Raw genomic sequence first — 27,909 nt, forward strand, 5'->3', positions numbered from 1 at the left:
TGTCACAACTGTGACTGAATAATTGATGATAATGATATTCAATAATAATCAATCATCCTCTCTCCCCTCCCATGATTTTATGTTTAAACTTGTTAATGGATGTGTTCTGCCTAATAAATAATTTTTTTAATTATCATTTTGACTGCTTCCCTTCTTTTTTGTCATGCAGGAGGTAAATGTAGATCAATCATTATTTTAAAACAGTTAATAGTCACAATAATGTAAATTATTGTAAAGTCTGTAAAAATCAGTAAAGTATTTTACAGATGAATAATTGTTATCATAAAATTAAAATTGATTGTTAATTATGTACATTTTAGGCATGTCTCTGAAATGTGTTACAACCGTCCCTGTACACTGGACTGTAACAGTGGTGTGACTGTATTTACATCAATTTTGCAATATGTAGGCCTACATATTTCATAAAACTACTCAAATACATTGTTTTAGTAGTTGACACATTGAAGTTTATAATATATAAGATTGGCAATTCCATTGTTTTAAAGTGTTAAAACCGTCCCTGGTCTCCCCTATATCTGAAAATATATTCACTTAATACTTGTTGTTCTGTTCGCTAGCCATCCGAGATGATCGGACTCCATATCAGATACCAAGTAGTACATTTTGTAGTATAGTACCAAGTAGTACATTTTGAATTTCATGTGAAAACAATCAAGTAGTAGGTGGTGATTCATTTATTGGGATTTAACAAGAAAAAAAGCCAAAAAGAAAACAGGATTGTCACCAATTTGATAATACATAAATTAATCTTCTAGCTTTTGGGAAAAGTTATTGGGAAGCAATATACTATACATTCAACATATTTGTTCTCCTTTTTCAATGTATTGTTATTATTACTGTATCACTGTTGGTGTTACTGTAGATGGAAAGTCTCTCTTATCGGTGGAAATGAAAGGCCCTCTTAACCTTCTCCAAGAAGCCACAACATTTCGGGCGAGAATCAATTTCCAATCTAGCTTTTTCAGCCTTTTCCTTCTTCATTTCCTTTCTCTCCTCATCTGCCAACCTTTGCATCTCTTTCCTTTCAAGATCTTTCATTCTGCGTTTCTCTTTATCCAACTTTGTCTTAATCTCCGTATTTCTTTTCTCTGCCTGCTCCAGTTGCTTCTTCTGTTTCTTCTCCATCTTCTCTAGTGCCTGCTTTTCAGCTTTCTTCTGCTTTTCTATTACCTCCATCTCTGTCTTGGCTGGTTTCCCGTTTTCAGCCTTTACCTCCTTCTCTGTTTTCTTCAACATCTCACTGTTTAATCTCTTCTCAATAGATGGATCCTGTACTTGCATATTTGGCAGTCCACTCTCTGATCTTTCCTCCTCCTTCCCTTCATCCCTGAGAATGATCCTCCCATAGTCAAGTCTCTCAGCCACCTATCAGGGAGATTGGTTACAAATATTGATGGGAACAAAGCTTCATTATTTAATTTTGATTAAATGTATTATACAAATGTTTGCTTTGTGGACTGTGAGCATTCCACCATCAGGCCTGAAGACTCACCTTTGCTTGTGCAGCAGACCGGAGGCAAAGCAAACTCTTTTGCTGCTGAACGCCGCTTGCTTCACAAGCCAGGGGAAGTGTTTTCACAAACTCTGAAGTATGGGAGGGTAAACGCTCCTCATCGAATGTATCTTCCGAAGTCTCTTCATCGGATGTCTCTTCTGAAGTCTCCTCATCTGATGTATTTTCAGATAACTGCAGGCCCTGGTTGGCCAGAGGGAGGATGCAGCTGTGACTGGCCCGAGGAAGAGGTGTACAGGTGGGCTGCTGGTCCCCGTGGGAATGCCTGGCCTTAGCTTCCAGGGGTTTGGTGGTGAGGCCCATGTAAGATGTCCCATCTTTACGTAGTGGGAGGAGTGGGGTGGTTGGGGAGACTGGCTGATGGATGGGAGACATGGACGGAAGTTTGATATCTGCAATCTGTGTGTGAGACAAGGAGACTGTTATCACTGTAGTGGAATACCTAACACAAACTATTCTGCCATTCGTAGATCCAGAAAACGTCATTCTGAACCAATGAATTAAACTTTTTTTTGCTGGTCTTTTGCTGGCATATTGTCATACCTCCTCAAGCAGGTCATCCATCATCTTCAACTCTTCCCAGAGGGTAGGAGACTTAAGCACCTGTGTGTGAGGTTTCCTGGTCTCTTGCAGATCTAGTTTTTTCTTGGAGGTGTTGAACTCCTCCTTCCGTCTCTGCTCTAACTCCCACTGTGCTCTCTGCTTCTGCCTCCACTCTTTCCACCTCTGCTCAGCCCGCCTCTCATCTGCCTGCTTCTTCTCTGCCTCCTTTAGTTCTGCCAGCCTTTGTGCAGGAGGCTTCTGTAAGGCCTTTCTCAGTTCCACCCACCTTTTAATTATAGACCTCCGTTCTGCATCCTTCTGTGCTGCGTGCATCTGCTGGGCCCATCTGTGTTCTGCCAGTCTCTGTGGCCAGCTTTTTTTTTCTGCCTGTTTGCGTTCTGCCTTTCTCTTATCCACCTGCTTCTTTTCTGGAAATCCGCTCATGTTCTCCCTGTTTTGTTATTTGGAAAAGAAAGTGAATGCTACACAGACGTTTATCATACACAAGTATGTTACTCATGTCGACCAGCAGATATGACCCATTAGAAATGACACATTGCTTTGTGACATCATTGCTAGATTGTGCCAATATTCTGACTCCTACACTCGACATTTCAATCTGACGTTTTTCAAACATGCCATTTCATTTCAAATATTTAACATGCCGCATTTACCGTCAAGTGACACAATGGCCTGGTTTATGCCATATAACATGCCTGAACTGCCAAAAAAGTCCCTGAAAAGCCCATACATGCTTATGGAAAAGTTTAAACGTCGCTGCCTGAATTAGCCTATAATCAGTAGGCTAACAATGTACGAGTCACATAGACTCAGAGGAAGGCATTCTATAACCAGAGATGGCGCTAGATTGTTGTAAAACTGAGGCGCACACCGACGACAGTCGCGCTTGTTTGCTTAATGAATATCAACATTTTTTATCAAAGTTATTTCAATCGATCTCAAACGTTGTGCCTAGCCTAAACATATTTTCTGGTAATCGAGTAACACAACTTGTAGGGTATGCTATACGGATCATACTCAATACATTTACATAATTCGAACATTACTGATTATTAATTGATTATTTTAGCGGGACACATTTGTTTGTGATGATGGTTGGCATTTTATCCATATTTTAAATATCTAATCAATTATGAGTCAATGTTTGAGCGCAACTCCTATGAATCAGTGGCATGTTAACAAACAAGAGCACATGAAAAAGGTATAGGCTTACTTCTAGATTCAGAATAGCATCCTGCTTGTTGACGTGTCTGTACAAATCACGGTACAAATCTATAATGACATGCACAGTCATTCAACTGTACTCATCTACTTTGATGATGTCGTCATGGACTCCATTTGTGACATCATCAAAACATAGACAGGAGGTAGGAACAAAAACCTGCATAGTGAAACTGTCACATAAAATAATGACGTTTTAATGGTCCAATAGAACAACAAGCTGTTTGGGTTGAACTACAGAGGATCAAACAAGGTGTTGGTGAAACTCTTCCCGTCATTGCTTGGTTGCACTGAACAGGAATAAAACAAACTGCAGAGTAGTCTACATTTACTTTAGCTTTGTGGGATTTTCTTCACTCTGGTGGTTTCTTTGGTCTGCATTCTATTGGTTCACTCTGACAGTTAGGGCAAAATCCAGAATTGAGTTGGAATTTTCACAGTTGGAAACTTTCCTTGGGAACTAACAGGAATAATTGGGAATGAACTGGAGATTTGTCAAATTGCGAGTTAGCCTATAACTGGGAACTGAAATGCAGTTGTTAAAACCCATCTTGCAGTATAATCTTGGTTAAAATAACCAGACTTAATGCAAATTTGGTTGAATTTCTTCCGTGCGCATTCCTCAATAACATGCACACGGCACATTAAAGCAAGTTTCAAATTAATGCCCTTGAATTTCTTTTAATTCCCGTATTCCTGTGAAGATCCCTGTGATGTTTTGCCCCTTTGCAACCCAAATCCTGGAGCACACTGGCCTTGGCAGGACTGGGCCATTGGCTCAGCTTTCACAAACCACTCTGCTTTAATGATGGCAACACTCAGCTGGAACAGGTTGTCCCCTCTACCTGAAAGATGCAGTACAGAGAAATAAATGAATGCACACTGGATTACCTGCAAATTCTCCATAGTGAGGGGAGTGGTGTTTGACCATAAAATCAGTCAAGTAAGAGGTTCCCCTATCCCCCTTCGGTAGTTCAGAATGGATCCCTCTATTCATGAGGGAGCTCAGGATAACATTGTCCTCTTCAGAGGGGCTGGGTGATGAGGCCTTCCCCCTGTCCCTCTGACTCTCCCCAAACTCACGCTGCTGCCCTCATGCTTCCTGGATATTCTGAAAGTAAAAGATAGAAAATTAATTGTGCTTTTCTCATTTTTAAAAACAAAACATGCCGAGAACCCCATTCCTGAACCGTTAACTTGACATGAAAGTACTAGTATATAGAAGGTCCACCTAGTCTTTAAGTTGTAAAAAGAACTACAATGCCAGAAAATAGCAAGCCACCGGACATTCGCTGAGTCATGTAGTTTAATGTCTTAAAACAAATATTAGCATCATTATAATAATCGTGCCTCAGTGGAAGTTTGGAGCAAAATTACAGTTTGTCTTGAGTTTGTCTTTCGAGATTGTAAACTTTTTATTATTGGTACATTTGATTACCATTTCTTATATAGGCACTTCCGGGCCTAACACGAAGCACTACTTTGTTACATCATGAGTCAGAGGGCCTACCTGTGCAGAAAAGCAGGGCTCTTAGAGTTGTCACCAAAGAAAGGGATGGACCTTTTGTAATAACTGGCCAGATCTAAGAAACTTTTTCTACTGAGGTCTTGGTTGTGGGGCGAGGCCAGTTCTTCACCACCTCTACCTTCTTACTTTGGGCCGTAAGGAGCCCACGGCCAACAGAACAGCCCAGGTATTGCACCTTACTTTGTTCCGCAAAACATTTCCTAGGATTGGCAACCAGACCCACTTCACGATGGGCACTCAGAACTCGTCGCACCTGGTCCCCATGATCCTCCCAGTCCTTTTAGTGGACTACCACATAATTGAGAGAGGCTGCCATGTTCCACTGCTGGGGTGTAAACGTCCCAAAACTGTTGGACTGTGGCTGGGCTCTATGGAGGCTGAAGGGATGTCTAATATTGAAATAAACCGGTAGGTGTTGAAGAGGCAGTCTTTTCCCTATCATAGGGGGTTAAAGGGACTTGCCAGTAGCCTATGGTCAAGTCCAATGTGGTTTTAAAGCGGGACTCACCCAACCACTTATCATAAGTGTTGTGAGTTTGAAACAATAATACAAAATCAATGTTTTTGAGTCTATAGAGAAGGGAAGAAGGAAAGGCAGTGGTATGCAATAAGAATGCTTTGTTTCTCAGAGCTCCAAAATATGTCTGGCGGTGATACATTTGTACAATACAGTTTTGGGCAACAATGACAAGAAGATCAAGACTAGTTTGTTTCCAAATCAAGATAGCTCTGAGCAGAGTGCTGGCTGTTTGAAGATTTACTGTACACATTTGACAGTTTTCTTAACTTCTTAACTTAATTATAATTGTATAGTCTTATTGACAATTTTTCATATGAGGCCATCAACATACAGTACTTGTTTTGTCTGTCTATATTTCTAGATATGTTAATACACCAACTTACCAAAGCAAATCGCTTGTACGTGTGAGCTTGCCTGGCAATAAACCGATTCGGATTCGAAAATCAAGACGTTTAGGGTTTAGCTCTCATGGGCTTGCCCTGAATGTTTATGTACTGGCAAACGTAAAAGGGGTGCTTCCCTCCATGAATGCCAATTCAAAAGCAGGTGTGAAGCAAAAACTAAAGATCGTAATCACACCACAAAGCTACCAAAGTCAGTTTGGATCATCTGGATCTGGCCAAATTGTTCTAAGATTCAAAAGAAAAATATCTTGAATGAATCACTGGTATGAAATGATTTGGAAATTTGACTGAAAGACAAAAGCCTTGGAAGAAATGCCGGTATCAGGGTGGACCTGCTTCAACACTTTGTAAACATAGATAGCATAACTCTCTTTCCTAGACTTTCTACGCTTCTTGCCGCCTTTTGTGGCAGTTTTGGAAACCGCCTTCTTGGAGCCCTTCTTGGGCGCGGACTTCGCTGGCTCGGGCATGACTTCTGCTATGAACGCTTCTTCACGATATAAAGGAGTGGAGGTTCAGTTCTCACTTTATATAGAGGGAGGGATGTAAATGTATAAGGCACGCCTCCCGCTCTTTACAACGTTGAGGCGATAACTCTTTCTGGACTAGCCATGTAAGTTAAACGCGCATGCGCTTCACCTCTTCCTGGACATCATCATTGTAAATGAGAATTGGTTCTCAATTGATTTTACCTGGATAAATAAAGGTCAAATAAACATCCCGCCTCCTCAATTTACCTTCTCCCGGTCGGTCTTTTATCATCCTACTGAACCTCTATAATGTACTTTAGCCGCTTTAGGGCTGCTAAGCTCGCCTTCTTTCAACACTGCGGTTTTTCAAAAGTTGGGCCTCTTATATTAGCTATAGGCGCCAAGGGTGACGGGTGTTGTCTTGGGTCTTGACTAAACCGTCTGGTGTGTGCAGTCTTTTACATGGCCGATTACATGGTCGTGTCTGTGGTCTCCCACGTTTTAAAAATCGGTTAAGATTTGAACATTCTCAAACCTGCACGAAGCATAAGAGCGCGAAACAGTCGCGGAGGAAAGAGAAGTCGGTGAAAAGCCGGCTCATGAATGTGCGCGCGCATCGACACCGGGTAAGGCGGAAGGAAGGCATAATCTTTCTCCGATTGGATAGGACCGCACCGACTTAATGGCCAATGAGACTCAGTTCTAGGGGAGTATATATCTGTGGAGCGACTTCCTGTTGCAATCTAGTTTGAATCTTACTGATTGATCGTCATGAGCGGAAGAGGCAAAACCGGAGGCAAAGCCAGGGCGAAGGCGAAGACCAGGTCATCTCGCGCCGGGCTCCAGTTTCCCGTGGGTCGAGTGCATCGACTTCTCCGTAAGGGCAATTATGCTCAACGTGTTGGAGCTGGCGCACCGGTGTACCTGGCCGCTGTGCTTGAGTATTTGACTGCTGAAATTCTTGAGTTGGCCGGCAATGCTGCCCGCGACAATAAGAAGACTCGTATCATTCCTCGTCACCTCCAGTTGGCCGTCCGTAACGACGAAGAGTTGAACAAACTTCTCGGAGGCGTCACTATCGCCCAGGGTGGAGTTTTGCCTAACATCCAGGCAGTACTTTTGCCTAAGAAAACCGAGAAAGCCGTCAAATCAAAATAATTGAGGCCAGTACTCACTGTCAAATCCCAAAGGCTCTTTTAAGAGCCACCCACTTGTCTTAAAAGCGCACTATGTCCGTTTGAGTAATAACCTGAAGTAGTTAGACTGTGGATATGAGTGAAATGTCATGACGCTTGGTCTACTCTAGGCCGAGTCCATAATAGTTTTTTTTACTCCAGAATGGCTACTGAATCCCATCAAAGTTATGGTGGACCTCTTTTTCAGAAATCTCATGGGATGAAAGGGAATTGTAGTGCACGTGGGTATTTAAAGATACTAATTGTGTAGTGACCCGACCAGACAGATGTTACATGTTGGGCTGTTGGTTGTTTGCCATTGCCCAGTGTTCGTGGGGTCTCACATGCCGATCGGCCTGCTGTCTGCCAATTGCGGTAGTGCCCAGAGTGTTATGATGCCGGGTGTCCTGGTTGTTGGTGGAGGGGCATGGAGAGGGGGTTGGGCAAGGGGTGATGGGGCATTGGCGGTTATAGGACCAGTTTTGGTCTTTGTTCTTCCTGTTACGCCTGGGTTATTGAAGAGGTTGTCACGATTGTTTTGTGTGTTACCATTCTTTTATTTGGCGTGGGCTATGGCCAATCAGTAGCCTGTGTGACACTGGGTGAATAAACCTTAACTTCTGAAACGTCATCGCATGTCTAGACAATTGTTGCTTTCTGATCTAGTCGGTCATTACAATATATTCGTTAGTCTTAAAGGGGTCATTGACTGCAAAACAGTTTACCTTGTCATAGTTGAATAACGACAGTTTGGTGGGTAAAATGGACATATGAATCTCAAAGTCCATTGACACCTGTTTCCTATGCAAATCTGACAATTCGAAACTGCCGCTGTAAAACGGTCTGTTTCCAAGAAGCCATGTAGCTCCACCTTTTTTGACTCTTGTCTGCACCTTTGTCACGCCCCAAAATCTTTTTAGGAAGGGAGAAGGAGCACCCTAACCATACGTTGCCATCTCACTGTGGATTTTGAATTGAAATGTAAGCAGTTCAAGTCCAGTGAATAACCTAAAATGCTAAAAAGGTAAACTGCCTGAGGTTAAGAAAAGTAGTTTAAGTTTTTCAATTAACAAAGGAAGACAGACAGACCATTACATACGGTGGCCGACATGTGCAAACGCGCGGCAAATGAAGAAAACACATGCAAATTAAGAAAACATCTTCATGAATTTGACAACACATGCGCAGCATTCAGAGCGCTTGCAAATACACACAAGACAACCAACTACATAAACGAAACAAACTTCTATGTTCTCTTTCGCTCCGTGGGTCGGAAAATCAAGCTATACTTAGCGCTCCTCCTGGCCTGGTCAACTTCCGTTGTGAAAACTGGATGCAACGTTTTTGGTTTGCGTGCATGCTTTCGTTTTTGCAACGCGTTTATGTGTGTGCAGCGCGTTTGCTGAATGCTGCGCATGTGTTGTCAAATTCATGAAGATGTTTTCTTAACCCTCTGGTGCGGTCACTACAGTGGACAGCTATTCAAAACTCTGTTTCTTGTATATGCATGGGTTTTGGTGGTTTAGTTGCACATCAGCCACTCTAGTGGACGCTTTTGCATCATCCCATACACTGCTACCCACTGGCCAGTTGTTCTAAGTGAAACAAAGCTTTCGAAATTCCAAGATGGCCGACGAATTTTCAAAAATGCTATCTAGCGCTAGCCTGGCTACCAGCCCAACTTCTCCCCGCCCACAAAAAAATGTAGTCGGGAAGTTGGGTCTGGAGGGTCTCTATTGTAGCCTGGCTGCCAGCCCAACTTCTCCCCGCCCCCAAAAAAATTTGGTCGGGAACTTGGGTCTGGAGGGTCTCGTATTGGGGACCAACTACAGAAAACCAGAATCTGGGCGAACCAATGAAATTGCCAGGGCGGGCTTTATACGATGATGGACAGATGATCAACAGTAACGTAATCACCCACGTCACAAAAGAGCGCTTAAGTTGAATTCGTTTTGAACAAACATTGCCACCGCTGGAGATCTGGGATGTTATGATTCTGCCATCGAGTCTGTTTTAGAAGACATCGACAGCGCATTATTTTTGAAAGAGGAACAGAGAGACGCAATCAAGGCATTTGTGATGGAAAATATGTTTTTGCCGTCCTTCCTACGGGATTCGGTAAAAGTTTAATTTATCAGCTGGCCCCGATGGTCGCGAAGAAGATAGGACACATTGAAAACCCAGTGGCCATTGTGGTTTCTCCTTTTCTTTTGTGGAGTTGTAATCCTAAACGGAGAACTTGTTCGTATATGCATTGCCCTTTATTGTTTCGCTCAAAAAGGTTGACCGTGTGAACAAGTACTCCCCCTACCCTTAAATTAATTTTACAACACCGGCAAAAATCTTTGTATTCATTCGTCAAGCATACTTCAAGTCTGCTTGCAGTTTAGTCAGATAATGTATAATAAAGATCCTTAAACAGGCTCTGGTTTAGTTCTGTTGACAACAACGATGCGGCGCTTAACATACGTCACATACTCTGTTGCTCTGATTGGTTGTAGATCTATCCATTTGAGCCAAGAGGCATTTGTTTTCCAGGCTCGTTTGAAACACTCCCCGTAGTCACAGCCCAACGGAGAGTTTTCAGGCTCCTTTTCTGACCAGAATTATGAGTATGACAACGTCAGGCTAATCTAGCGCTTAAATATCTTGCCAATCGTCGGTAAAAAAATGTTTTAACATAAAATAACTAAGGAGCAGTGCTATTGTAAAATCGCAAAAAAAAGTATTGCTTTTATTTTTTAGAGGAAATTACGACTGATCATCTGTCCACTAAATTGGACATCATGTGTCAGAGGCTTTAAATCACCCAAGATTTAATCCAGTACTGCAACGTTGATTTTCGATATTTTGATATGCAACAACTTTTTGGGGTGTCATAATTTGATGTTTTTTTTACCTGCCTGTTTGGTTTTTGCTCCAACAACACTTATTTGACTTTATTCTACACTAGTTACCTGGTAAACCAGCTAATTATTAGATTCAGGTGTGCTACATTGTTGGGGCTAAACTCTACAGGCAGGTAGCTCCCCAGGACCAGGGTTGGAGACCCCTGTAACAAATGTTTTTCACACCTGATTCAAATGATTGAGTTGTTATCTACCTCATCAGAAGCCTGATAATGACCATTCATTTGAATCAGGTGTGTTGGAGCAGGGGAAACATGCAGGGCAGGGATGTCCCTAAGGACTGGGTTTGAGAACCACTGGCCTACAACAGTGGTTCTCAACCCTGGTCCTCAAGTACACTCTGTCCTGAATGTTTTAGATATTTCCCTGTTCCACCACACTTGATTCAAATGAATGGGTTGTTATCTGATAACGGTAAAGGGAGAGGGAAGAGGCTGAGGAGTCATATTTCATTGCATTTCATTGAGAAAGATGGTAAAAATGTGACACAATAGTTTTAACAGCATAATATATTATTTTTCTCATTGATTTGGTTAATCCATATTTTTTAAACTTCTTATTTTTTTACAACCCTGATGCATGCTGCCCACCTGAGTGGACAAAAAATATTTTGTAAAAAAAAAAGTGTGTACAAAATAAATAATGTTCAACTTCATTTTTGTATGCCTAAAGAAGACTAAAACGCATGGGGGGAAAAATCCAAACTAAGGTTGTCATAATTCATGCATCAGAGGGTTTTCTTAATTTGCTTGTGTTTTGTGTATTTGCATGTGTTTTTTTAATTTGCAGTGCGTTTGCACGTCGGTGACCGTAATTATAACCCTTAAAAGTGTAGGTCTTTACTTTAGATCAAACCACCTGTCCTGCATGTGTTAGATGTTTCCCTGCTCCAACACACCTGATTCAAATGAATGGGTCGTTATCTAGCTCTGTAGAAGCCTGGTAAAGAACATGCATTTGAAGGTGTGTTGGAGCAGGGAAACATCTAAAACATGCAGGACAGGTGGTCCCTGAGGACAAGTTTGAGAACCACTGCTAGACATTGTAAACTACCAAGTCAAGAAAGTGAATCACACAGTAGGCCTACTCAACATATGTATTATAGATCTATAAAGTGCAGGTGTCTGATACACTCAAGTTGAGCATTTCAGAAGACTGGACAAAGAACACAGGAATCAGGGCAGTTAAATAGTAGCCTATGGCTGTTTATCAATCCGAAGAACGCTGAGAATGCAAGTACATTCTTTTGAAGAACGTTCTGGCAAGCCTCGCGAGAATGGTCTTGCAATGAATTGAGATGGTTAGGGTTTTCCTGGACTCGCAGCATTATGATAACATATGATGACAAACTACAAAAACTAGATAACAAAGCTAAAAAATGGTCCTGGACCTGTAATTTTAATTTACAAATTAGCCGTTTCATCAATAAAATAAGAAATTTTTCAGCGACTAAACTGCCTATTTCTCGTCACATTTTAATTCAGATGCTGATTTACACGTACCGTTTAGCTGAAATATGAAAAGTAAAAAAATTACAGTTGTGAGGTTTTTCCGCCTGGCTTGACATCTTGCAATGACTTCTGGGAAATCAGAAGCGTTCTCGCTGGTCAAGTCACCATCCGATGCATCCTCGATAAAAGGGGCGGATCAGGAACATTTCCGGGTATTTTTGGCGTTCTTGGTGACTTGTGTTCTTTGGATTGGAACCGTACTTGGGCAATAAAAGATGACGTCAAACGAGTTCGCAAGAACACAAGATGGAAAAAAACGTGGATTGATAAACAGCCTATGACTATGGGTTTTTTTACTCACGAGAAATGTCAGGGGGTGATAATCAACATAGCCTTTGCAAGCACAGAAAGAGGCCGCATGATAGATAACTTTTGTTTAGGTCATTAGATATAGAGCTTCTAGAAATGGCCTTGACGCTCTTCCTATTTTCCTTGTTCAAAGTTGCATGGCATTATACACTTTGGTAATATTGTGACCACTGACCTACACTAGTGTCACAGGCATGTCTTAGTCGCACCTTACAAAGAACTAACTTATGGCTATGCAGGCATAAGCAAACAGACAGTTTATCAATGATACAAGCAACATAATTCATAGAGGCATATTTCTCTCCTGGAAATGACCAATATGTTCTCATGAGCTATTTAGCAGGGTATAGATCAACCATTGTTTATTATATATAGAGTATTCCAAACAGTATAAAAGTAATCATTATCTTTAATTAACTGACCAGTGGTTAAGGACAGACCTCTTCGATACACAGTAGCCTAGGGGTGTACGTTCACTTAAGGTTTAGAACAATTATTGGGCTACACCACTAAAACAAAATGTAAGGCAGTATTAAAATGGGAAAAACATCAAAGTTAATAACATGTAGACTACATATTAATCTATTTTCAGTCTTTGAAAAGCAGTGTTTTGGCTACACAAAGGAAAGAATTAAAGTGAGATAGGCCACAAAAAAATAGTTGAGATATTATCCACTGCCTGACTTAAATAAGAACCAACAGTTTAAAGAGGGATCCATGTTTAATGCCGTTGTCATTACGGTTTATTGTGCGGCTCAAAAAATATTAATTATGATACATTAAATGGCCTATTAACATGGGGGAACGAGTATAGCACTGTTAAAATGTAAGCCTATTTTTTATGTTCTCAGGTTACATGACTGTAAATATGATTTACTCTTAGCGACACAAGAGAGCGCAAGAGCACACAATAATTAATGTGATGAATGTTTATGTATTGTATTGTGACCTAATGGACTTCCCGTACATGGACATTTTTATGCGTAACGTTTCTTGCTTTAAAAAAGTTAGTTCGCGCTCAACCCAACTGGCAGATGGCCACATTTCATTGTTATGGAATAAATGTCCTATAATGAGAGAAGTCGTCAGCCTCCTTCATACGCATCGTCAGCAGCACCACTCTGCTGATAAAACTCAACAGGTTATGGGCCCAGGAGGCGTTTGGAGGAGAAGATAGTCGACGAAAGCCAAGAAAGTTGCAACGGATCGCGTGCTGAGGAAGGCTGCTAACCTGAGAAGAGGGGCAAGCTAGCATGGCAGAGCAACGAAGGGCAAGTAGCAGCAGGCTACATCGACTGGTATTCGACGGCGACGAAGCAAAGTATGAAGTTTGGGAAACTAAATTGTTGGGATACTTTCGTTTATTAGGGCTGAAAAACACTGTGTTGAATGAGCCAGTAGAAGAAGCTGAAAAAGCAGCAGATCCTGAGAAAAACGCGGACGCCTATGCAGAGTTGATCCTAATGCTAGATGACAAAAGTCTGTCTCTGGTAATGAGAGATGCTCAAGATGATGGCAGAAAAGCATTAAATATTCTGAGAGACTATTATGCAGGGAAGGGAAAGCCTCGTATAATTAGTTTGTACAACACGCTGACCTCACTTCAAAAGTCCATCGGCGAAAGTGTAATGGACTATCATTAGAGCAGAGACCGCCATAACTGCCCTAAGAAGCGCGAGAGAAACGCTGGGGGACAGTTTTCTGGTGGTGCTGAAGGGATTGCCAGAGAGCTTCAAGCCATTCGCAATTCATGTGGCGCACACCTACGAAAACATCACGTTTGCTGACTTCAAGACCAAATTGCGGAGTTTCGAGGAAACCGAGAACATCAGAGCAACCGGGTCGAACGATGACAGCGTGATGAAGACCCAGGGGAGAACCGGACGGCGACCTCCCAGTAGCAGCGCACATGGACCGGGCAAAGACGACAGCGAGATGGTGTGCTTCAAGTGCGGGACCAAGGGGCACCGAGCGAGAGCGTGTCGACAGAAGACGTGGTGTAGTGTTTGCAAAAGTGACACACACAGGGACGCAGACCGAAGGGACGGCGTGAGCAAAGTGTCGGAGAATGCTGAGGTAAAGGAGGACTTCGCGTCCAAGATGGCGGACGGAAGGGCCAGTAACCAGCGGCAGCCGGCGCGCACCATCCAGGAGAGGGGCCTGATGGTGGACACCCGGGCCACATCCCACATCATCAACGACATCGCCTTGTTCACAAGTTTCGACAGCACCTTCAGGCCAGAGACTCACAGCGTCGAGTTGGCTGATGGGACCAGATGCAGCGGCGTCGCTCAGCGGAGAGGCACGGCAGTGGTTACCCTCATCGACAGCAGTGGACAGCGGTGCAATGCGAAACTGTTGGACGCTCTGTATGTGTCGTCGTACCCGCAGAACATTTTCTCGGTGAAGGCAGCAACCACGAGTGGGTCCACAGTCGTCTTCAAAGAAGACAATGATGTCTTGATAACCAGATATGGTACCAGGTTTGACATTCATGTGTTTGGCAGGTTGTACTACCTGCACACTGAGATTGAGTCAACTGATGATAAGTGTAATGCAACCCATGACATCCAAGCATGGCATGAGATACTAGGCCACTGTAATTATGATGATGTGCTTAGGTTACATGATGTTGTTGATGGTATGCAGATCAAGGGAAAAACGAGCAAGCCTGAGCAAGAGTGTGAGGTGTGTATTCAAGGGAAGTTTACACAAACTAGAAATAGGAACCCCGATGCCAGAGCAAAGGCTCCTTTAGAAATGATACACACAGATCTTGCAGGTCCAATAGCCACTGAGTCATTAGATGGGTACAAATATGCACAGTCTTTCACCGATGATTACTCAAATGCAGTATTTGTTTACTTTCTAAAGAAAAAGAGTGACGCAGTGCAGGCAAGTGAAAAATTCCTTGCAGATGTATCCCCCTATGGGTAGGTGAAGTGTGTGCGATCTGATAATGGAACTGAGTTCACAGGTGGTGATTTCCAGGCGCTGCTGAGGAAAAGCAAAATTAGGCATGAGACGACAGCTCCGTACTCACCACACCAAAATGGAACAGCAGAACGTGGGTGGCGTACTCTTTCCGAGATGGGCAGGTGCATGCTAATTGAAAATGAGTTACCAAAACACCTTTGGCACTACGCAGTACAAACAGCAGCAACGGTACGCAACAGATGCTTGAACAAGCGCACAGGGCTGACTCCTTACAAGATGTTGACAAACAAAAAGCCCAATGTGTCCAGAATGCAACGATTCGGGTCTGTTTGCTACAACTATAAGCAGGAAAAGGGAAAGCTTGACTCCAGGTGTGATCAGGGGCGTTTTGTGGGGTACGATAAAAATAGCCCAGCGTATTTGGTGTACCACCCAGATACAAACAAAGTGCAAAAACACAGGCTGGTGAAATTTGTGAGCAAAACAGCTGCAGAAAAACAAACACAGACAGATGAGCCAGATCTAAATAATGACAGTGTGGGGCACAGAGTCAGGACTAGGGGGACGCAGGGGGTCAACAGGAGTGCAGAAAAGGCTCTAGAGCAAAATGAACCCGGTAAAAGTCCACATTGCGATAGTCCAAGGGCAGCAAATGAGTCTACTGAGCATAATGAAACTGTTACAAGCGTCGATCCTGAGAGTAGGCGGTATCCAATTAGAGAAAGGAGGGCACCAAATTACCTAGACGACTTCGTGAGAGAAGACAGTGATAGTGACGGGATGCATGTCACAGTAGACTACTGCTGCAGAGCAGTTTGTGGCATTCCGCAAACTTATGGTGAAGCAATGCAGTCAGACAATTCAAAAGAATGGAGAAAAGCAATGAATGAGGAAATCCAGTCTCTAAATGAGAATAAAACCTTTACCCCGACAACACTACCCGTGGGCAAGAAACCAGTGGGGGGTAGGTGGGTTTACGCAATCAAGTCTGGTGTAGATGGGAATGACCAGTACAAGGCTCGATTTGTCGCCAAGGGCTACAGCCAGAAAATGGGGGTAGACTATGGGGAAACGTTTTCACCTACAGCAGACCTAACCAGTGTTAGAATTGTGATACAGAAGGCAGTGCAGGAAAATTTACTGGTCCACCAAATGGACGTGAAAACCGCGTTCTTACACGCCCCCATCGACCACGAAATCTACATCAATCCACCAGAGGGCTATGAAGAAAAAGAGGGTGTAGTCTATAGGCTAGAGAAATCGCTTTATGGTTTCAAACATTCTGGAAGAAACTGGAACAGGGTTTTACATGATTGCTTAACTGAAAATGGTTTCACTCAAAACCAAGCTGACAACTGTGTTTATTCCCAAGAGTCTAAAGAAGGGAAATTAATCATAATTTTGTGGGTCGATGACTTGATCATTGCTGCAAGCGATGAAGGAAAACTGAAAAAGGTGAAAGGGATGCTTGCAGAGCAATTCAAGATGAAATATTTGGGGCAACTCAAACATTTTCTTGGTATTGATTTTGATTTTTCTGATGGATGCATTAAGATGTCACAAGAGAAGTACATTAACAAAATTCTACAGCGTTTCAACATGTCAGAATGCAGGGTGAGAGATACTCCATGTGAGCAAAAGCTCGAATACAGTAATGATGCAGTTAAAATGACAGATATCAGGATGTACAGAGAGACCGTGGGCAGTCTGATATACCTGACGACCTGCACTAGGCCTGATCTGAGTTTTGTGGTGAGCAGGCTGTCACAGTACCTAGCTGAACCTACAGAGGAGCAATGGGTTACTGTGAAGCATGTCCTGCTATACCTTAAAGGTACAGCAGGCAAAGGTTTAACCTTTAGGAGAAGCACTGAGAATCTTGGTATAAAAGCCTACAGTGATGCAGACTGGGCGGCTGATATCAGTGATCTCCGCAGTACCTCAGGATACTGTGTTAGTCTTAGTACAAACAGTGCATTTGTTTCATGGAAGTCAAAGAAGCAACCTACTGTTGCACTTTCCACATGCGAAGCAGAGTATATGGCACTTGCTTCTACTGTTCAGGAATACCTTTACCTAGAACATTTACTGGAGAATATGGATGGTTACCAATACACACAAACGGTAATACACGAACACAATCAGGGGACGATTGCTCTTGCCAGAAATCCTGTAAATAGAAAGCGTTGTAAACACATAGACATTAGGTATCACTTTATTAGGTCTACTGTGAATGAGGGTAAGGTGAATTTAATGTATTGTGCTACATCCAGCACTGCATTGATGACGTTGTCCCCAAGAAGGTTGTCCGGTCTTTCCCAAATCAGAAGCCCTGGGTTGATGCCGCGGTCCGGGCCAAGCTGAGAGCCCGTACTGTCGCCTTTAATTCTGGGGACCCTGATGAGTACAGGAAGGCCAGATACGACCTTCTGAAGGCCATCAAAGCAGCGAAAAGGGCCTACAGGACCAAGGTGGAGTCCAGCTACCATGGCTCTGACCCCAGGCGCATGTGGAGTGGACTTAAAGCCATTACAGACTACAAAGGGAGAGGCTACAATGAGACCCAGTCTTCTGTCCTACTGCCAGACGAGCTGAACTCCTTCTACGCTCGCTTTGAGAGGGACAGTGAACCCCCTGCAGTGGAGCTACCTGAAGGCCAAGCCAGTGGTGTGCCTACACTAACTGTAGCTGAGGTGAGGTTATGCTTTAAGAAGATCAACCCTCGCAAGGCACCTGGCCCAGACGGCATATCAGGTAGGGCCCTTAGGGGCTGCGCTGACCAGCTGGCAGGGGTCTTCAGTGACATCTTCAACCTCTCCCTTAACCTGTCTGTACTCCCCACCTGCTTCAAGAGGACCACCATCATCCCTGTGCCCAAGAACACCAAGGTCACATGTCTGAATGACTATCGCCCAATAGCACTGACCTCTATCATCATGAAGTGCTTCGAGCGGCTAGTCAAATCATTCATCTGCTCCTCGCTGCCCCCCACACTGGACCCTATGCAGTTTGCATACCGGTCCAATAGGTCTACAGACGATGCCATCGCTCTGACCATGCACACCGCTCTCTCCCACCTGGACAAGGGGAATACATATGTGAGGATGCTGTTCATTGACTACAGCTCTGCATTCAACACCATCATCCCCTCCAGACTGGTCTCCAAGCTTGTGGACCTGGGACTAAGCACCTCCCTCTGCAAGTGGATCTTCCACTTCCTGACGGGGAGGCCACAGGTGGTGAGAATCGGTGACCGCACTTCATCTGTACTGATCACCAACACAGGCACCCCCCAGGGCTGTGTGCTCAGCCCTCTCCTGTTCTCCTTGTTCACCCACGACTGTGCGGCTACGCACAGCTCCAACCTCCTCGTTAAGTTTGCTGACGACACAACCATCGTGGGCCTCATCTCTGACAGTGACGAGTCAGCCTACAGAGAGGAGGTTGACACCCTGACATCATGGTGTCAGGACAACAACCTCTCTCTTAACATCAGCAAGACCAAGGAGATGATTGTGGACTTTAGGAGGCGGCAGGAGGAGGAGCATGCACCCCTATTCATCAATGGATCGGAAGTGGAGAAGGTCAGCTGCTTCAAGTTCCTCGGGGTGAACATCAGCAATGACCTCACCTGGTCTGTTCACACGGACAAGGTGGTCAAAACGGCCCGTAAGCGCCTCTTCTTCCTGAGGAGACTGAAGAAGTTTGGTATGGACTCAGTCATCCTTACTAACTTTTACAGATGCACTATAGAAAGCATTCTGACTGGTTGTATCACAGTGTGGTATGGGAGCTGCACAGACCGGGACCGCAAGGCCCTACGAAGTGTGGTCCGTTCTGCTGAGTTCATCATCGGCAGGAAGCTCCCAGCCCTACAGGACACCTACCACACACGTTGCCTTAGGAAAGCCAGCAGGATTCTAAGAGACTGTTCCCACCCATCCTTCAGTCTCTTTACCCCGTTGCCTTCTGGCAGGCGTTACCGCAGCATCCGGTCGCGCACACGCAGACTGGACAACAGTTTCTACCCAAGGGTCATCAGGCTTCTCAATGGACACTGATATGGACATTTTTACTGCACACTAGTCACTTTACACTGTCACTTTCAGCTACTGGTTGCTCTTTCAGTAACATTGCACTACTGTACCTCGCCACCAGGCTCCTGTTTGGTCATTGACAAAGTCACTGATCTGTAAATTTTCACTACTGCACTGTACTCCATTTAGGTTAGATTAGTTTATAGGGTTGTAACAGGTTTTTTTTTTTGTGTATTAGGGTTAGTATAGCGTACTATTTATTGTTATCTGTAATTTAGGAAGTTTTAGTGTTAGGGTTAGTATAGTCGTTTATTTATTGCTATCTGTATATTTAGGAAGTTCACTTATCTAAGCTCAGCATAGATGTAAATTTGTTCTGTGTACTTATATGTTATGTTATGCCAAGTGCTTGCGTTGTCTTGTCTTAAGAATTTCAGTGCCCAGTCTAACCTTGTGTTGCTCTGTGCACCTGACAAATAAAAGACTTGAACTTGAACTACTGATGAAATGGTCGCTGATGTGACGACGAAGCCTGTCAGCAAGTTCAAACTGGGAAAGTTTGCAGGTCTTCTTTTTGGTGACTAATATGTGTAAGCCAAAGGTACACATTTGTTTAACTTGTTTTGGTGTTTTTGTGTTACCAACCTGAGTACAAGTGGGGATGTTAAAATGTAAGCCTATTTTTTATGTTCTCAGGTTACATGACTGTAAATATTATTTACTCTTAGCGACACAAGAGGGCGCAAGAGCACACTAATTAATGTGATGAATGTTTATGTATTGTATTGTGACCTAATGGACTTCCCGTACATGGACATTTTTATGCGTAACGTTTCTTACTTTAAAAAATTTAGTCCGCGCTCAACCCAACTGGCAGATGGCCACATTTCATTGTTCTGGAATAAATGTCCTATAATGAGAGAAGTCGTCAGCCTCCTTCATACGCATCGTCAGCAGCACCACTCTGCTGATAAAACTCAGCAAGCACAATACAAGTATGTTTAAATAATACACTACAATTCTCTTTCATCCCATGTGAATTGGGTGCAATCTGTCATACTACAATGACGATTTGATGGACAGTAGAAATGTTGGCGGTTCAGAGACAATTCTGGGGTAAAACCCCCAATTAGGACTCGGCCTAGAGTAGGCTTAGAGCAAGCATCATGACATTAGGTTCACCATGTCCATTTTACCCACCAAACTGTCGTTATTCAACTATGACAAGGTAAACTGTTTTGCAGTCAATGACCCCTTTAAGACTAACGAATATATTGTAATGACCGACTAGATCAGAAAGCAACAATTGTCTAGACATGCGATGACGTTTCAGAAGTTAAGGTTTATTCACCCAGTGTCACACAGGCTACTGATTGGCCATAGCCCACGCCAAATAAAAGAATGGTAACACACAAAACAATCGTGACAACCTCTTCAATAACCCAGGCGTAACAGGAAGAACAAAGACCAAAACTGGTCCTATAACCGCCAATGCCCCATCACCCCTTGCCCAACCCCCTCTCCATGCCCCTCCACCAACAACCAGGACACCCGGCATCATAACACTCTGGGCACTACCGCAATTGGCAGACAGCAGGCCGATCGGCATGTGAGACCCCACGAACACTGGGCAATGGCAAACAACCAACAGCCCAACATGTAACATCTGTCTGGTCGGGTCACTACACAATTAGTATCTTTAAATACCCACGTGCACTACAATTCCCTTTCATCCCACGAGATTTCTGAAAAAGAGGTCCACCATAACTTTGATGGGATTCAGTAGCCATTCTGGAGTAAAAAAAACTATTATGGACTCGGCCTAGAGTAGACAAAGCGTCATGACATTTCACTCATATCCACAGTCTGACTACTTCAGGTTATTACTCAAACGGACATAGTGCGCTTTTAAGACAAGTGGGTGGCTCTTAAAAGAGCCTTTGGGATTTGACAGTGAGTACTGGCCTCAATTATTTTGATTTGACGGCTTTCTCGGTTTTCTTAGGCAAAAGTACTGCCTGGATGTTAGGCAAAACTCCACCCTGGGCGATAGTGACGCCTCCGAGAAGTTTGTTCAGCTCTTCGTCGTTACGGACGGCCAACTGGAGGTGACGAGGAATGATACGAGTCTTCTTATTGTCGCGGGCAGCATTGCCTGCCAACTCAAGAATTTCAGCAGTCAAATACTCAAGCACAGCGGCCAAGTACACCGGTGCGCCAGCTCCAACACGTTGAGCATAATTGCCCTTACGGAGAAGTCGATGCACTCGACCCACGGGAAACTGGAGCCCGGCGCGAGATGACCTGGTCTTCGCCTTCGCCCTCGCTTTGCCTCCGGTTTTGCCTCTTCCGCTCATGACGATCAATCAGTAAGATTCAAACTAGATTGCAACAGGAAGTCGCTCCACAGATATATACTCCCCTAGAACTGAGTCTCATTGGCCATTAAGTCGGTGCGGTCCTATCCAATCGGAGAAAGATTATGCCTTCCTTCCGCCTTACCCGGTGTCGATGCGCGCGCACATTCATGAGCCGGCTTTTCACCGACTTCTCTTTCCTCCGCGACTGTTTCGCGCTCTTATGCTTCGTGCAGGTTTGAGAATGTTCAAATCTTAACCGATTTTTAAAACGTGGGAGACCACAGACACGACCATGTAATCGGCCATGTAAAAGACTGCACACACCAGACGGTTTAGTCAAGACCCAAGACAACACCCGTCACCCTTGGCGCCTATAGCTAATATAAGAGGCCCAACTTTTGAAAAACCGCAGTGTTGAAAGAAGGCGAGCTTAGCAGCCCTAAAGCGGCTAAAGTACATTATAGAGGTTCAGTAGGATGATAAAAGACCGACCGGGAGAAGGTAAATTGAGGAGGCGGGATGTTTATTTGACCTTTATTTATCCAGGTAAAATCAATTGAGAACCAATTCTCATTTACAATGATGATGTCCAGGAAGAGGTGAAGCGCATGCGCGTTTAACTTACATGGCTAGTCCAGAAAGAGTTATCGCCTCAACGTTGTAAAGAGCGGGAGGCGTGCCTTATACATTTACATCCCTCCCTCTATATAAAGTGAGAACTGAACCTCCACTCCTTTATATCGTGAAGAAGCGTTCATAGCAGAAGTCATGCCCGAGCCAGCGAAGTCCGCGCCCAAGAAGGGCTCCAAGAAGGCGGTTTCCAAAACTGCCACAAAAGGCGGCAAGAAGCGTAGAAAGTCTAGGAAAGAGAGTTATGCTATCTATGTTTACAAAGTGTTGAAGCAGGTCCACCCTGATACCGGCATTTCTTCCAAGGCGATGGGAATCATGAATTCTTTCGTCAACGACATTTTTGAGCGCATCGCCGGCGAATCTTGTCGTCTGGCTCACTACAACAAACGTTCAACCATCACCTCCAGGGAGATCCAGACCGCCGTGCGCCTGTTGCTCCCGGGTGAGCTTGCCAAACACGCCGTCTCCGAGGGCACCAAGGCGGTGACCAAGTACACCAGCTCCAAGTAAATGGATGCAACTTGACAGTTCCATAACACCCCAAAGGCTCTTTTAAGAGCCACTCACTCCTCTATAAGATGGATGTTCCATGGTGCCTGCCGTTGTCACTGTATTGATTTAGTTTTTGAGCATTGGATACATAGGCCTACAATGTGTAGTTGGACCCAATACGATTTGTTTACCAGCTATGAACGTATTCTTCACCATCATTACTCTTAAGGATTGAGTGGGGGTTGGACCATTTTACTAACATGGGTCTTTTGTCTTTCAGTCAAATTTCCAAATCATTTCATACCAGTGATTCATTCAAGATATTTTTCTTTTGAATCTTAGAACAATTTGGCCAGATCCAGATGATCCAAACTGACTTTGGTAGCTTTGTGGTGTGATTACGATCTTTAGTTTTTGCTTCACACCTGCTTTTGAATTGGCATTCATGGAGGGAAGCACCCCTTTTACGTTTGCCAGTACATAAACATTCAGGGCAAGCCCATGAGAGCTAAACCCTAAACGTCTTGATTTTCGAATCCGAATCGGTTTATTGCCAGGCAAGCTCACACGTACAAGCGATTTGCTTTGGTAAGTTGGTGTATTAACATATCTAGAAATATAGACAGACAAAACAATAACTGTATGTTGATGGCCTCATATGAAAAATTGTCAATAAGACTATACAATTATAATTAAGTTAAGAAGTTAAGAAAACTGTCAAATGTGTACAGTAAATCTTCAAACAGCCAGCACTCTGCTCAGAGCTATCTTGATTTGGAAACAAACTAGTCTTGATCTTCTTGTCATTGTTGCCCAAAACTGTATTGTACAAATGTATCACCGCCAGACATATTTTGGAGCTCTGAGAAACAAAGCATTCTTATTGCATACCACTGCCTTTCCTTCTTCCCTTCTTTATAGACTCAAAAACATTGATTTTGTATTATTGTTTCAAACTCACAACACTTATGATAAGTGGTTGGGTGAGTCCCGCTTTAAAACCACATTGGACTTGACCATAGGCTACTGGCAAGTCCCTTTAACCCCCTATGATAGGGAAAAGACTGCCTCTTCAACACCTACCGGTTTATTTCAATATTAGACATCCCTTCAGCCTCCATAGAGCCCAGCCACAGTCCAACAGTTTTGGGACGTTTACACCCCAGCAGTGGAACATGGCAGCCTCTCTCAATTATGTGGTAGTCCACTAAAAGGACTGGGAAGATCATGGGGACCAGGTGCGACGAGTTCTGAGTGCCCATCGTGAAGTGGGTCTGGTTGCCAATCCTAGGAAATGTTTTGCGGAACAAAGTAAGGTGCAATACCTGGGCTGTTCTGTTGGCCGTGGGCTCCTTACGGCCCAAAGTAAGAAGGTAGAGGTGGTGAAGAACTGGCCTCGCCCCACAACCAAGACCTCAGTAGAAAAAGTTTCTTAGATCTGGCCAGTTATTACAAAAGGTCCATCCCTTTCTTTGGTGACAACTCTAAGAGCCCTGCTTTTCTGCACAGGTAGGCCCTCTGACTCATGATGTAACAAAGTAGTGCTTCGTGTTAGGCCCGGAAGTGCCTATATAAGAAATGGTAATCAAATGTACCAATAACAAAAAGTTTACAATCTCGAAAGACAAACTCAAGACAAACTGTAATTTTGACTCCAAACTTCCACTGAGGCACGATTATTATAGTGATGCTAATATTTGTTGTAAGACATTAAACTTCATGACTCAGCGAATGTCCGGTGGCTTGCTATTTTCTGGCATTGTAGTTCTTTTTACAACTTAAAGACTAGGTGGACCTTCTATATACTAGTACTTTCATGTCAAGTTAACGGTTCAGGAATGGGGTTCTCGGCATGTTTTGTTTTTAAAAATGAGAAAAGCACAATTCATTTTCTATCTTTTACTTTCAGAATATCCAGGAAGCATGAGGGCAGCAGCGTGAGTTTGGGGAGAGTCAGAGGGACAGGGGGAAGGCCTCATCACCCAGCCCCTCTGAAGAGGACAATGTTATCCTGAGCTCCCTCATGAATAGAGGGATCCATTCTGAACTACCGAAGGGGGATAGGGGAACCTCTTACTTGACTGATTTTATGGTCAAACACCACTCCCCTCACTATGGAGAATTTGCAGGTAATCCAGTGTGCATTCATTTATTTCTCTGTACTGCATCTTTCAGGTAGAGTGGACAACCTGTTCCAGCTGAGTGTTGCCATCATTAAAGCAGAGTGGTTTGTGAAAGCTGAGCCAATGGCCCAGTCCTGCCAAGGCCAGTGTGCTCCAGGATTTGGGTTGCAAAGGGGCAAATCACACAATCCCACATCACAGGGATCTTCACAGGAATACGGGAATTAAAAGAAATTCAAGGGCATTAATTTGAAACTTGCTTTAATGTGCCGTGTGCATGTTATTGAGGAATGCGCACGGAAGAAATTCAACCAAATTTGCATTAAGTCTGGTTATTTTAACCAAGATTATACTGCAAGATGGGTTTTAACAACTGCATTTCAGTTCCCAGTTATAGGCTAACTCGCAATTTGACAAATCTCCAGTTCATTCCCAATTATTCCTGTTAGTTCCCAAGGAAAGTTTCCAACTGTGAAAATTCCAACTCAATTCTGGATTTTGCCCTAACTGTCAGAGTGAACCAATAGAATGCAGACCAAAGAAACCACCAGAGTGAAGAAAATCCCACAAAGATAAAGTAAATGTAGACTACTCTGCAGTTTGTTTTATTCCTGTTCAGTGCAACCAAGCAATGACGGGAAGAGTTTCACCAACACCTTGTTTGATCCTCTGTAGTTCAACCCAAACAGCTTGTTGTTCTATTGGACCATTAAAACGTCATTATTTTATGTGACAGTTTCACTATGCAGGTTTTTGTTCCTACCTCCTGTCTATGTTTTGATGATGTCACAAATGGAGTCCATGACGACATCATCAAAGTAGATGAGTACAGTTGAATGACTGTGCATGTCATTATAGATTTGTACCGTGATTTGTACAGACACGTCAACAAGCAGGATGCTATTCTGAATCTAGAAGTAAGCCTATACCTTTTTCATGTGCTCTTGTTTGTTAACATGCCACTGATTCATAGGAGTTGCGCTCAAACATTGACTCATAATTGATTAGATATTTAAAATATGGATAAAATGCCAACCATCATCACAAACAAATGTGTCCCGCTAAAATAATCAATTAATAATCAGTAATGTTCGAATTATGTAAATGTATTGAGTATGATCCGTATAGCATACCCTACAAGTTGTGTTACTCGATTACCAGAAAATATGTTTAGGCTAGGCACAACGTTTGAGATCGATTGAAATAACGTTGATAAAAACTGTTAGTGATGTGTCGTTCGTGAACGATTCGTTCATTTTGAACGAATCCTTATAAGGACTCGGGAGTAACGAGTCCTCTCAACGAGTGATTCGTTCATTTCCCGACTCGGTCTTTCTACGAGTCTTTGGATCATTTTTCACGTGACCTGCATAGGCTCTGTAGCTAGAGGAAACGAACGATTCGTTCCTTTCCCGACTCGGTCTTTCTACGAGTCTTTGGATCATTTTTCACGTGACCTGTATAGGCTGTAGCAAGAGGAAACGAACGATTCGTTCCTTTCCCGACTCGGTCTTTCTACGAGTCTTTGGATCATTTTACAAACATATTAAAAAAATTGTACTTGCGGCCTCATTCATTATATACAACCCCCTACGTACAGCACAGGAATTATAAATTAAGATCTTAAAATGGACTCATCGGTCATCTTTTGGATGCTCTCACAGCATGATCTGCTCTTACCAATAATGGAGCAAAACCCAGACTACTATGAACATGGACAGTGAAGCAAACCTACTGTATACTAATGTGAGAAAATTATAGACAGTACTCATTCAGTATTTCATAGAACAAAGGGCTTCAAACGTCCTTAACGTTTAATCTTCTTTACTTACATTTCCTAAGCTGTACAATGTCGTTATCAAAAAGGGTTTTTGTTGTTTCCATCTGTTAAGTGGCATTAAGAATTTCTACTGCTGAATGGAAAGTCATCTGCAACATCTTACCTCTCAGAAGTGGTATTTTCTGGAATTGACAAAAAAAAGTCCAATGAATAAACGTGGCAAAGCAGTATTTGGGGTTGTTGGTACTCACGGTGAGGGTCACAGGGACCTTTTTTCACGTGACCTGCATAGGCTCTGTAGCTAGAGGAAACGAATGATTAGTTCCTTCCCCGACTCGGTCTTTCTACGAGTCTTTGGATCCTTTTTTCACGTGACCCGCATTGTATTTTTTAGTAGAGGAAACAGTTTCCTTATTCCCTTTCGCGTGGCCGCTGTTTTAGTAAGACGTGAATGAATGATATTCGCTCAAGTCATCATACTGACTGGTTTTGTTATTTTTACTTTACATTTACACTTACAGTTTAGTGCAGTGTAATTGTTTGACGTGATAATTAAATGCTAGTGTGATAATACATGACCAAATCATACAAACTCATGATACATTATTTTAATGCAGGAATTTATTTTGAAATAGTATTTGCTGGTGCACATGTCATGCACTAACCTACAGTGGACGTATAGGGGCTATACGTCCTTTGCAGTGGACGTATAGCCCCCAACCCCCCCCCCCCCCCCCCCTGAAATGAACAAATGACTCGAAAAAAGATTCGTTCATTTTACTGAACGAGATTCAAAGAACCGAATCAGTAAAAAGAACCGAACTTCCCATCACTAAAAAATTTTGATATTCATTAAGCAAACAAGCGCGACTGTCGTCGGTGTGCGCCTCAGTTTTACAACAATCTAGCGCCATCTCTGGTTATAGAATGCCTTCCTCTGAGTCTATGTGACTCGTACATTGTTAGCCTACTGATTATAGGCTAATTCAGGCAGCGACGTTTAAACTTTTCCATAAACATGTATGGGCTTTTCAGGGACTTTTTTGGCAGTTCAGGCATGTTATATGGCATAAACCAGGCCATTGTGTCACTTGACGGTAAATGCGGCATGTTAAATATTTGAAATGAAATGGCATGTTTGAAAAACGTCAGATTGAAATGTCGAGTGTAGGAGTCAGAATATTGGCACAATCTAGCAATGATGTCACAAAGCAATGTGTCATTTCTAATGTGTCATATCTGCTGGTCGACCTGAGTAACATACTTGTGTATGATAAACGTCTGTGTAGCATTCACTTTCTTTTCCAAATAACAAAACAGGGAGAACATGAGCGGATTTCCAGAAAAGAAGCAGGTGGATAAGAGAAAGGCAGAACGCAAACAGGCAGAAAAAAAAGCTGGC

The 27,909-nt window shown here is 43.2% G+C and overlaps 4 protein-coding genes across 5 annotated transcripts; 2 read left to right on the forward strand and 2 right to left on the reverse strand.

The window, feature by feature from the left end:
* Positions 1-750: 750 nt before the first annotated feature.
* LOC124483610 (calponin homology domain-containing protein DDB_G0272472-like) lies at positions 751-6,003 on the reverse strand. The gene is made up of 5 exons (XM_047044128.1): positions 5,751-6,003; positions 4,211-4,430; positions 2,078-2,528; positions 1,514-1,933; positions 751-1,386 (listed from the first exon to the last, which is right to left on the reverse strand). Exons 3-5 carry the CDS (start codon positions 2,519-2,521, stop codon positions 898-900), a joined length of 1,353 nt encoding a protein of 450 aa, XP_046900084.1. The 5' UTR covers positions 2,522-2,528; positions 4,211-4,430; positions 5,751-6,003; the 3' UTR covers positions 751-897.
* An 859-nt stretch (positions 6,004-6,862) lies between these two features.
* LOC124483611 (histone H2A-like) lies at positions 6,863-8,047 on the forward strand. Its single transcript, XM_047044129.1, has one exon. The coding sequence runs from the start codon at positions 7,013-7,015 to the stop codon at positions 7,397-7,399; it is 387 nt and encodes a 128-aa protein (XP_046900085.1). The 5' UTR covers positions 6,863-7,012; the 3' UTR covers positions 7,400-8,047.
* A 12,394-nt stretch (positions 8,048-20,441) lies between these two features.
* LOC124483497 (histone H2A-like) lies at positions 20,442-21,520 on the reverse strand. The gene has a single exon (XM_047043979.1). It carries the CDS (start codon positions 21,474-21,476, stop codon positions 21,090-21,092), a length of 387 nt encoding a protein of 128 aa, XP_046899935.1. The 5' UTR covers positions 21,477-21,520; the 3' UTR covers positions 20,442-21,089.
* An 86-nt stretch (positions 21,521-21,606) lies between these two features.
* LOC124483496 (histone H2B-like) lies at positions 21,607-27,896 on the forward strand. 2 transcript variants are annotated; one of them, XM_047043977.1, is made up of 3 exons: positions 21,607-22,618; positions 24,514-24,733; positions 27,828-27,896. In XM_047043977.1, exons 1-2 carry the CDS (start codon positions 22,248-22,250, stop codon positions 24,617-24,619), a joined length of 477 nt encoding a protein of 158 aa, XP_046899933.1. In that variant the 5' UTR covers positions 21,607-22,247; the 3' UTR covers positions 24,620-24,733; positions 27,828-27,896. The 2 variants fall into 2 exon arrangements, with proteins under 2 accessions (XP_046899933.1, XP_046899934.1); XM_047043978.1 differs by lacking the exon at positions 27,828-27,896 and having other exon boundaries at positions 21,607-23,192; positions 24,514-24,591.
* The last annotated feature ends 13 nt before the right edge of the window (positions 27,897-27,909 follow it).

The sequence above is a fragment of the Hypomesus transpacificus genome, chromosome 21 (assembly GCF_021917145.1).
Source record: "Hypomesus transpacificus isolate Combined female chromosome 21, fHypTra1, whole genome shotgun sequence".
Lineage (NCBI taxonomy): Eukaryota > Metazoa > Chordata > Actinopteri > Osmeriformes > Osmeridae > Hypomesus > Hypomesus transpacificus.

Bases quoted from the DNA above. Each gene is read 5' to 3' on its own strand.
- LOC124483610 (XM_047044128.1), bottom strand. From the start codon at position 2,521: ATGAGCGGATTTCCAGAAAAGAAGCAGGTGGATAAGAGAAAGGCAGAA. The intron at 1,934-2,077 runs GTATGACAATAT...TCTCACACACAG, and splicing joins TGGATGACCTGCTTGAGGAG to ATTGCAGATATCAAACTTCC. The intron at 1,387-1,513 runs GTGAGTCTTCAG...TCTCCCTGATAG, and splicing joins GGTCTGCTGCACAAGCAAAG to GTGGCTGAGAGACTTGACTA.
- LOC124483496 (XM_047043977.1), top strand. From the start codon at position 22,248: ATGCCCGAGCCAGCGAAGTCCGCGCCCAAGAAGGGCTCCAAGAAGGCG. The intron at 22,619-24,513 runs GTAAATGGATGC...TTTTACTTTCAG, and splicing joins ACCAAGTACACCAGCTCCAA to AATATCCAGGAAGCATGAGG.
- LOC124483611 (XM_047044129.1), top strand. From the start codon at position 7,013: ATGAGCGGAAGAGGCAAAACCGGAGGCAAAGCCAGGGCGAAGGCGAAG.
- LOC124483497 (XM_047043979.1), bottom strand. From the start codon at position 21,476: ATGAGCGGAAGAGGCAAAACCGGAGGCAAAGCGAGGGCGAAGGCGAAG.